The sequence below is a fragment of the Diceros bicornis genome, chromosome 13 (genome assembly GCF_020826845.1).
Source record: "Diceros bicornis minor isolate mBicDic1 chromosome 13, mDicBic1.mat.cur, whole genome shotgun sequence".
Taxonomy (NCBI): Eukaryota; Metazoa; Chordata; class Mammalia; order Perissodactyla; family Rhinocerotidae; genus Diceros; species Diceros bicornis.
Genome location: NC_080752.1, coordinates 6,920,881 through 6,931,550, shown reverse-complemented (window position 1 = coordinate 6,931,550; position 10,670 = coordinate 6,920,881). Strand labels below are relative to the sequence as shown.

At 58.2% G+C, this 10,670-nt stretch overlaps 1 protein-coding gene across 7 annotated transcripts in view; it reads left to right on the top strand.

The window, feature by feature from the left end:
* The first annotated feature begins 509 nt into the window (after nt 1–509).
* Nucleotides 510–10,670, top strand: part of SLC6A9 (solute carrier family 6 member 9) — a 32,363-nt gene continuing 22,202 nt past the window's right edge. For 4 of the 7 annotated variants that reach the window (XM_058552184.1, XM_058552186.1, XM_058552188.1 and 1 more), the window contains exon 1: nt 6,322–6,417. In XM_058552184.1, coding sequence (XP_058408167.1) covers nt 6,388–6,417 — 30 coding nt within the window. In that variant the 5' untranslated portion in view covers nt 6,322–6,387. Of the gene's footprint in view, nt 568–594; nt 775–6,301; nt 6,418–10,670 lie in introns of those variants that run through there. The other 3 variants (XM_058552189.1, XM_058552190.1, XM_058552185.1) reach the window with 3 other exon arrangements.

Sequence of the window (10,670 nt, the reverse complement as noted above, 5' to 3'; positions counted from 1 at the left end):
GCAGAAGGCCGGGGGCCTGGCAGGCTAACTCCCGCCCCAGCCCCCCAAAGTGCCCCAGGCTTTCTGGCTTCATGCCAGCCTAGCCCGAAGGGGACGACATCTGCTTCCAACAGGGGCCTCGCTGGAGGGCAGCGAGGCAGGCGCGGAGAAGGGGGCTCCTTAGTGGAGCCCACTCCCAGGGGTTCCTGGGGATCAATCATCTGAGAGCTGGAGCGACATGTAATTTTATTCCCTGGGAGGAGGAGCATGAGAAGTCGTCCAGCGGGGTGGGGATGAGACGGGGAAGGGAGGGGGGAGGGCAGCCAGGGGAGCTGTTCAGGGAGAGGAGGGACTTGGCTAGGTTTCTCAAGCCTTCTCCACTCTCCAAACTTTCACCAAACTCTTGGCCCCCGCCTCCCCGAAACCAAAACACAACAAGCTCTGGAGGAGCCGCGAGCAGCGCGGCGGGGCAGGAGGACTCGCGGCGGCACTGAGCCTTGAGAGGCTGATGCAACTTTCCCTTTAAGAAAGCCACCTGGGCGCACCGCGGTGCGAACCCGGCACGCCTGGGCCGGGGGCTGCAGCATGGTAAGGGGGATGCGGGAAGGGGCCGCTGCAGCCCGCGCCTCTGTCTGTCCTGCCGTCGGTCTGGGTGTTTGGTGGCTCCGCGGGGCTGAGCCCCAGGACCAGCGTGCATGCGTGTGTGTGTGTGTGTGATCGCGCATGCATGCGGGCATCTGTGGGTAAGAGTGTGGGTACACGCATGGGCATGTCTGTCTCGCCGCAAAGGTCGGGGTAGGTGCGCGCGTCTGGGTGTCACTGCTGTCACCAAGGAGCTGAAGCGGGCGGGAACTGCGGGGGGAGGTGGCGCTCCCGGAGGGGCCCGCTGCGTGCCGGCGCCGGCTCGGTGGGGGGCGGCGGGCGCGGGGCTGTGCGGGTTGCGCCGGAACCAGAGCGTGTCACCGTCCGACTGGGGCGCCAGCGGGTCTGCGTGCCGGGGGGCTGCGGGGCCAGGAACCGGCGGGCCGCGTCTGCGCCCCGCGTGCGGGCTCCGGCCCCATCTCCTCGCCCCGCAGGCCGGCTTGGCTGCCTATCTGGCCCCTCCAGCCGGCCTGGCTCCCTATCTGGCCGCCCACCCGCCGGCCGCGTGCGGGTTCCCGCGCGCCCCCTGGTCCCGGGAAGCCGCGCCAGGGAGCCCCGGCGCCCTCGGGCTCTCTTTCTCCGCGGCTCCCGGCCACGGCTTTGGAAAGGGGCTACGGCCGCGGAGTTCTTTGGGGGCTGCTACCCCGGGAAGAGTCCGCGCCCTGCTCACCGCAACCTTCATTCCCGGTGCGCGCAGGGCGGGCCCGGGCGGCCGCAGGTGAGGGCAGGGGCCTCCAGCCCGGGGCGCCCACCCCCAGCCGGCGCCCCGCACCCCGCAGCCACGGCCGGGCGGGAGAGGGCGGCGGGGCCGCGGCCGGCCGGGAGGGGGCTTGCCCGGAGGGCCGGGAGGGGCCAGAGCCGGCCCGGGGGCGGGGCCGGAGGCGGGGACCCGGCTGCCCCGGTACTTTTCCACGGCAGGGACCGGGGGCGGGGCCGCCGCCTCCACGCCAGCCGAGAGGCCCACACGTGGCGGCTGATGTAACGCCCGCCCCCTACACCTCGCACCGCGATTAAAGCGGACGCGCCCCGCTTCGAGGAATCGGGCGCTGCGGGCGGCGCCGCCGCTCCGCAGGCGACCGCGCCCCTGCCTGCCTACCGACCCCGGGCCTCCTCGCCGGCTGCCGGCCGCTTCTTAACGGAGCCGCCGCGCCTTGCGGCTGCTCTCCGCAGGCCACGCCCCCTCGCTGACCACCCTTAAAGGAGCCGCGTTCCCGGCTCTCTGACAGCTCCCGCACAAAGCCTGGTCTGTTTCTTTGCTGAAACAAGTCTGATGCTGCGGCCGCTAGAAGATAAAGGCTGGGAGCGAGGAGTGGAGGAGAGAAGGGCCTGAGAGGTTGAAGACCCCCAAAGTGAGGGAGCATCAGAAGGTTGGAGAGTAGTGGGTGAGGGGACTGGTTCCAGGAAGGGACTAATGGGCGACACTGAGCATGCCCAAGTTTTTCCAAGGACCGCAGAGAAAACGCCCCCTAACTCGGCCTACACTGCGACTGCGCGCGGCGGTACCCGCTCCATGCCCAGCCCTGGAGACACAGAAGAATCACACCTCTGCCCTGGAAGATCTCTCCACCTGGTGGGGGAGCCAGATTTGGACACAAGTAACCATGCCGCAACGCCGTGTGAAGAGCGTGTTAATCAGACGTATACAGTGTGCTTTGGGGGTACAGTGCAAAGGTTGAAAGGAAAGGTACTGGGACAGGTTTTGAAGATGGGTAGGATATATATAGATGGAAATGGGGACAACGATGCTCAAGGAAGAGGGAACCGCCTGAGCAAGGGCATGGAGGCAAGAACCCTCTGGGAATGCTGAATAGTCCCACATGGCGGCAAGTGGCTGCAGGTGGCCCACCTGGGCTCCAGGCAAAACTAAGGGCCCTTCCCTTCTCCCACAGCCCCTCTGCTCACTCCATCACAGTGAATGGAGGTTATGCTTCCTCCTCTATCTTTCTCCTAAACTATGAGGTCCTTGAAGGCAGGGAAAGAGCCTGTCTCCTTTCCAGCCCCAGCAAGGACTCCAGGACTTGGCCCAGATGGACCCTTAAAATTGATTGACCTGACAGTCCTGTTTAGGGGTGAGGAAAGACTGAGCAATGAGACTGTAAAGGTGGGCCGGGTCCTGTAACTACCCTCTCAACATCCGCCCTTGGGTGGCTTACAGGCAGCTCAAACCCAGCTCACCCAACCCAGCTCCTCCCTCCCTACTCCAGACCCACAGCGTCCCCAGCAGTCCTGTCTCTGGGACTGGCACTGGCTTCTTTCCACTGCACCAGCAGAAGCCAGAGACCCCTCCTTCTCTCTCACCTGTCAAGTCCGACTCATCACCACATCCTACTAAGATTACTTTCTATATTTTTCTCAAATCTGTGCACCTCTCCCCAACCCATTATCACCTTCCTGCTCCACACCCCCTCACCTCTGGCCTGGCCTATTCCTAATTGATTTCCATTCTTCCTCTCTCCCCTCCTCCAGGCCTTTCTCCGCGCTGTATCTGGGATGGTGTGTTCAAAATGTGCACTCCACCAATAGCTCCTCCTTGCAGTCACAATTCTACTTTAAAGCCTTCAATAGCTGCCATCGCCCTCGGGATAAAGACCCCAAAGGCCCTGACTCTATCTGTCCACCTTCATCTTTGGCCACTTTCTCCCTGGCTATCTTGCCCCAGCCTCAGGGTCTTTCCACATATTATTTCATTTGCTTGAATCTCTCTTTCTCACTGTTGCCGCTTTGCCTAATTAACTCCCTCTGACCCTTAAACATCACTTCCTCAGGGAAGCCCTCCGTGTCTCTCACAGAAGGACCTTTCCCCTCCACGCCCTTTATCTCTGACTTTAGTTACACACATTAGAGTCACCAGTTTCGCTAGTCCCCTATTCCTTGTCCTCACTCGCCACACCCCTCCCTCCCAGCTGTAAACTCTAGACTGATGAGTTCCTGGTGCCTCGCACAGGTCTGGCGCAGAGCAAGCCTGAAATAAATATTTGTGGAATAAATGAATTGACTTGTGGCCAGCCTTAAATGCCTGCTAAACAATTTAGGCCATATCCTGTTGCTGTGGAGAACTATTGGAGGAAATCAGGGCTTTAGGGTTTTGGGAAGATTAATGGATTGGAGGGGAGGAAATGTGGAGGACTTGCAGTAGAGTCAAAAATAAAGCAGAAACTTTAGAACTTATAAAGGAAGTATTATTAGCCCCATCTTCCAGATTGAGAAAACAGAGGCTCAGAGAGGTTAGGTAATTTGCTTGAAGTCACATACCTAGTGAGTGGCAGAGCCAGAATTCCAGCCCAGACCTACCAGGTTCTAGAGCCCAAGCTTTTCATCACATGATAAATGGACTCTGACCTACTGCGTGTCAATGGTGGCCCATACCCAGGTTAGGGGCAGGTCTGTGTCCAGGTAATGTGGATCCCTAACACCTAGAAGAGGGCCTGGCATAGCATGGTCATTCTGTTGGTACTTTTTGAGTGGATGGATGGGGGCATTTAACAGAAATGGCAGAGACAAGAAAAGCAGCAAAGCTTTACCTCCAACTCATTTTCCTGGAAGCATCCACCAAGTAGTCTTTCCTCCATTCGTCTGTCAGCACCCTGAGCTGAAGGACTGTATTTGCAGCTGGCGCTCAGGGATGGCCTGGGGGAGAGCTCTGTAGCCTAAGTTCCAGGGCAGAGAGTCCTCAGTTTAGTCACTGGACCAGAAGGCGTAGGAATTGCCTCTTAATTGGCCATCTGCTATTACTACTGTCATCATTGTCTTTATTATTAGCTGAAGAGACACAGCTTTAGGGCAGTCATAGCTAGAGTTTACAGCTTGGAGGGAGGGGGCAGTGAGGAAGGAGAATGAGGGTTTGATCTTCTAAAGGAACACACCCCCTCTTCTCCTGACTGCCCCCAGAAGACCAAAGCCATGAGCAGGGACCTCTTTAGGAGGACCCTTTGAGAGGCAGAGAGGCCAGCCTGGGTGACTGACAAAAGGGAAATGGTTACAAGTCACATCCCTGCCTGCCCTTGCCCTGGGGAGAAGGCTCTGCAGGAGACCTAGTGACCAGGGCAAAGGCCTAAGGAAGCCACAGGCTGATTTGCATTGGCAAAGAGCTGCTTCCTCATCTCTTCTAGCCTTCCAGTGACGTCCTGGGCCTGTGGGTGAGAGGCGGCCCTTGACAGGTGGCTGTGGGTGAGGCAGAGTGGCACAGAACAGACTTTGGAGTAGAGTCTGCTCCCTGGAAAGGTAGGGAAGGCCCCAGAGGCAGAGCCCCATCCTTCCTGGGCAGGCCCTATGGAGGTTGAACGTCCTTGTCCATCTGACGCAGGGTTTTCCTCTGATGAGTGAATTCTTTGAGGCTCCCCGAAGGGTGATTCCTCTCCTGCGGCCTGTCAAAAACTATCCTCTTGGGGCCGGCCCAGTGGCACAAGCGGTTAAGTGCGCGGGCTCCGCTGCGGTGGCCCAGGGTTCGCCGGTTCGGATGCCAGGCGCGCACCGTCGCACCGCTTGTCAAGACATGCTGTGGTGGCATCCCATATAAAGTGGAGGAAGATGGGCATGGATGTTAGCCCAGGGCCAGTCTTCCTCAGCAAAAAGGGGAGGATTGGCATCAGATGTTAGCCCAGGGCTGATCTTCCTCATAAAACAAACAAACAAACAATCTTCTCTACCATCTGCATCTGACATTAGACCTGTATACACCAACCTGGCCGTGTGGCCACTTCTTCAATCTGACTGCTGCCCCCTCCAGCACACCAGCCCCACTTTGCCTTTCAGATGCTTCCTACTAGATCTCCGGCTGACCTGGATCCTCCTTCCAGTGCCTCCGCCTTACCCATTTTCCTTCCATTCAACTCAACCAACACTTCCTGCAAGCTGAGCACTGTGCTAGGTGCAGGGCTCAGAGAGGCAAATGGAACACACACCCAAGCCCTCAGGAGCTCAGCAACTCATGGCTGACAGACTCATAAGCAAATAAGTCTAAAATGAGTTGATAAGGACACTTGTAGAAGTGTGCACAAAACAGAAAGGAGGAAGCAATTTGTTCATTCCAGGAAAGGGTGCGGAGAGGAGGTGGCATTTAAGCACTGTCCTAAAGCATTTGTAGACTTTCACCTGGTGAATAGGAGGGAAGATGTGCAGGCAGGGGACAGCCTGAGCAAGGGCAGGGAAGGGTGCCCATACACGGTGTATTTGGCATGCCCAGAGCTTGTGGTCCAAGTTAGTGAAATAACAACAAGCCCAGCTGCCCCAGAGCCCAAGCTGGGTGGCACCAGAATGAGGAAGGACCGTCCTGGCCACCTGGCTGGGGTGAGGTTGGGGGAGTATGTGCTGATCCAAGCTGACTCACCTTCAGGGGAAAGGTTGAAGCCATTCACACAGATGATGAAGGAATTGGACCCTGGCCCAGTTCTGTGTTCATTTTTTATCTTTTTTAGAATTGGGCATCTGGAGCGTCAAAAATAGACCTTTGCCCACTGGGACAGAAATCCAGGAGACCAAGGGATCCAGGGGAAGGGTTGGGAGAAGAGCTAGGAAGGAGCTGGATCAAGGGTCATCCAGAAAGGTTCAAGATGGGAAAATGGCCTGCCAGCTGGTGGTTTGGGCCCTGCACTGCCTGTTCTGGAGAGCCCTAAGGGCCACCCGCATCCTGCCCCTGCCTCCCCAAGCTGGGTCCTGACCTCCGTCTCTGCTCTCTCCACAGCTCTTGAGGTCTGTGGTCTGAAAGGTGCTGGAAGCAGAGTCTGTGACTGTGGCCCAGGACTCCAGAACCCCCAACCCACTGCCACCATGGTAGGAAAAGGTGCCAAAGGGATGCTGGTGAGTACAGGGACCAGTCTTCAGGGAGGAAGGGGGATCATGTGTGCTGCCCCCTCTGGGGCCTTCTGCCAGCTGCTTGCCTTGACAGGAGGGCCTAGGAGGCTCCATGGGCCCCAAGTCTGGCACTGCCAGGGCTCCTGAGTGCTAGGGCTGTCCTAGGCCTGGGCAGGTGAGCTCCTCATCCAGCGGGTTAGATGGTGCCATGGCTCCGAGCCCATAGCAGGGTGTATTCTGCCACAGAGCCCACAAAGGCATGCCAGGAGGCAGGAGGGTCACTCTATATCCTTGTCACAAGAGATACCCTGGAGAGAAGGCTGCAGCTGGTCCAGCTTGGAGGATGGCAGGAGACCCAGGGCTGTCCCCCTTGGCACTGCCACCCTCACCCAGTGCTCGCCTGCCAGAGGGAGTGTTCAGTGTGTGCTGATCAAGGGTCCTCAGACCCTGTCTGGTTTTTCTCTGCTTCCACTCAGAAAAGTAACAAAGAACATTTCATTTGAATCCTCTTCTGAGGCCCCTCAGAAAGTCTCCCTCTTCCCTTCCCCAAGCCGTGGCCCTGCCTTTGCCACCTCAGAGCCCAGGAAAGGTGGTGGGAGGTGTCTGAGAAGCAGAGGGCAAGAGCAGGGCTCGAAGGAGGATGACTCATTGATGGATGGAGCAGGTGGGCACTGGAGGCAGAAACTAGAGAAAAGATGCCAGATCCCACCCCGAGGGCAGTGGTTGTGGTTTTTCTCTGGGGATCTTGCCTCAGGCACAAGCTAAACTGGGCAGCTGTCAGGGGAGGCCGTGGCTGAGCATGGCCCTCCCTTGCCTCCTCGCTTCCCCGCATCAACTCCTCTGTTGCTTTTCTCCTTCAGGGAAGGATTGATGGGCCTGGGGTCTCTGCTGAATCCTCCCCAAACAAGCCCTGCCTCTCACCAAAGATTAATGGGACTCAAAGGACTTGGTCCATAGGAGTGGTCTGGTGGGGAGCGGGGCTGTTCTGCTCCTGGCTCAGGACCTCTATCCTGCCCCATCTGAACTTCCAGCATCCAGCCCCTCAGGCCTGCTCTGGTGGGCCCCCTGCGAGTTGGAATAAGTCTGAAGCAACAAGCTTCTCAAGGTATTCCTAAGCAAACCTGAACTCTGGGTGCTCAGAGACAGGTAGAGATGGAGGGCTTATGACCTGAACACGTGCTAGGGGTGGATACTGTGATGGAACCAAAAGTGGCCACGGCCTTCCCTATCCTGGAGAAGCCTTGGAACTCTGGGCCTGTCATAGGAAGTGGGGTGTGGCTCTGCCCCTTCCTACCTGGAGACTCTGAGCCCCATGAAACTTGAGAAATCCACTGAGTAGTCTTCTCTCTCTGGAGTGACCCTGGAAGGATGGGGGCGGACAGGCAGGATAGATGAGGGAGCCACGTGGGCAGTGGAGGGAGCATGAATCACAATGTCCGAGAATCCTGCTGGAGCTGAGCTTCCTGGACCCTGGGCTCTGCCGGCCAGCTGGGCCAGCCCGTCTGTGGAAGGGAATGCTGCTTTGGGACACCCGTTCCCAGCACCAGGATGTGCCTAAAGATAGCTGGAGCTTGCTTTCCTCCATGCCCTCTGCCCTTTGGCTTCTGCCCGCCGCTGCTGTGTTTGAGGCTCATAGCATCTGTCCCCTGGGCACCCCCAGCGGTTGCTGGAGATTCTATTCCTGCCTCTTTCTCAGTTCTGCTGATGACCTTGGGCTACTCTGTTCTCGGGCCCCAGTTTGAAACTGAAGCCGCCTCCATTCAGTGTTTGTCTCCAGGATGCAGCCTCTGAGGAGCACCGTCTCTCCTAGCTAACCTCTAGCCGTCTCTCCTAGCTAACCTCTAGCCGTCTCTCCTAGCTAACCTAGGCAGCTGGCTGGCACTTTATTAGGTGCTTATGGCCCTCTAAGGACAAATAGCAGAGGGTACTCCTTTCAGACGTGCCTCTTCTCTGGATGCCATGGTGGGGCAGAACAGAGGGTGTTGAGGGCCATGCATGTAAGCCAGTGGCACGTGGACCGTCCCAGGTCTGTGGCTTCTGTTGCCATTTGTGCCCTGGGAGGGGGCAGCTGGCCCCTGCCATGGAGTCCTCACTTCCATCCCCCTTTGCCCCAGGTATGAGTGTGAGGACATGGGTCCCCCGGGGTCTCTTCAGTGTCAACAGACACCTCATGTCATGCTTGGGGCTTCTGCAGGGCTCTTCAGGCAGCAGGTGTCCCGTGGAGGAGTAAGCCACTTCCCAGCACGTGCCCAGGCCCACATGCCTGCTGCACGTGTCCCTCCCCCCCACTCCCAGCCCAGATGGTCTCTGCCAGGCCAGCTCAGCTGCCTCCCTCACGCCTCAGCAGCTCTTAGGACAGGGCCGTGTGAGAACCCAGCTGGCCAGGGTGCCTCCAAGGCTGGGAGCAGCTGGGATGCTTGGGGGCACCAGGGGGTGGGTGGGGTGGTCCTTCTAGGGCAGGGAGTTGGAGAAGAGGAGCCCAGGACAGGAGAGCCCTATGGGTCAGCTGTAACCCCCTGGCCTAACACCAGGTTCACAAGCTGGCTCACTCAGTCCCCTCTCCCATGCCCACTCCCCACTCGTATGCCATCTTGGGCAGCAGAAGCCTTGCTGAGCCTCATTGGCCTCTCCCCATGTCTTTGAGTGCACTGGTTTCTTCTGCCACTGGAAAACCTCATGATGAATAAGAACCGAGTCACCTGGGCCAGGACTCTGGGTGCCAGATCTAAATCATCCCAGAAGGCTTTGCAAACACCGCAGGCTGCCTGGGGCTGCCCCACCCTGACCTGTTCTGTTTTGCTTTGACCTGAGGATTTAGACACCTCTTGTCTACAGCATCCATCACAGGGCCTGGCACACAGTGGGTGCTCACCCAGCCCAAGTCCTGGCATGTGGCGAGTGCTTAACTAGCATAGGCTTGGCACATATTGGGAGCTCACCAAGCACAGGGCTTGGCACACATCGGGCACTCCCTTGGGAGAGGTCCTGTCGCTTATTAGGCACTCACTCACCTAGCACAAGTCCCAGCATGCGGCAAGTGCTCAGCTAGTACAGACTGGGCACACATATTGGGCAATCCCTTAGTACAGAGCCTGGCACACAGTGGGAACTCATCTAGCACAGTGCCAGGCACACAGTGGGTGCTCACCCTGCTCAGGGCTGGGCATATATTGGGTCTTTGCCTGGCACAGAATTTGGCATACACGGGACACTCACCTAGTGCAGGACCTAGCACCCCACAGGGGCTCTCTTAACACAGAGCAGTGCACACAGTGGGAGCTCTCTCAGCATTGGACTCAGCACACAGTGTGTACTCTCTCCAAACAGGTCCTGGCACACAGTGGGTCCTCTCCTAGCACAGACCTGCCACACTGTGTATTCTTCCAGCATTGGACTTGGTGCACAGTGGGCACTCTGCTAACACAGGTCCTGGCACACAGTGGGTGCTTTTCAAACACAAGTCCTGGCACACAGTGGGTGCTTTCCTAGCACAGGGTTGACACACAGTAGGTATTCTCCTAGCTCAGGCACTGGCACACAGTGGGCACTCTCCTTATACAAGGCCTAGCACAGAGGAGGTGCTCTTCTAGCCAGGACAGCCTGAGCAATGACCTAGATGATCCGTTAGATGATCCCAGGTGATCTTAGATGTACAACTACCCCCTCCCCAGTGAAATGGACAATATCTAGATCCAGAGGGAAAGGCCCAACCTTCCTTGGGCTTCCTCTCTGGGCCTAGGACCCTGCTTTCCCTTTGTCTTGGTCTCCTTTCCCTTCCCACCCTCCCTGGAGCCCACCCACTGAGTCTTGTGCCCTCGCCTTCCCTCACACAGCTTCCCTGCAGCCTTCCCCCTACCCCAGTCCTAGCTTGGCAGGACCCTCCCTCAGAGTCACAGGGCATAACAAAGCCCCTAGACTTCTTGCCCTTCTGGAAGCATGCCCACTCTTATTAAGAAAAGTCAGAGGGGGTGCTGGGGGAGTCAGCTCCCTAAGTGGGGCTAGATCAGCTGGATCCCACTAATGAGGCCTCATTACGGCCAGGGACCAGCTGGGCTGCTGCTGCCTCCTGTCCCTGTGGCCAGAGCCGGAGAAAGCCGTCCAGCCAGGGCTGCCTGTTCTGGGCACCCGGCCCAGGCCAGGGCAGCCAGAGCCCAGAGCCCACCCTGGGTGGAAGTGAACATTTGGGCATCATGGGTGACTGAGCCTTCCAAGAGCCACTAGCCCAGCCAGGGCCTTGGCCCTCAGACTGTGCCCTCAGG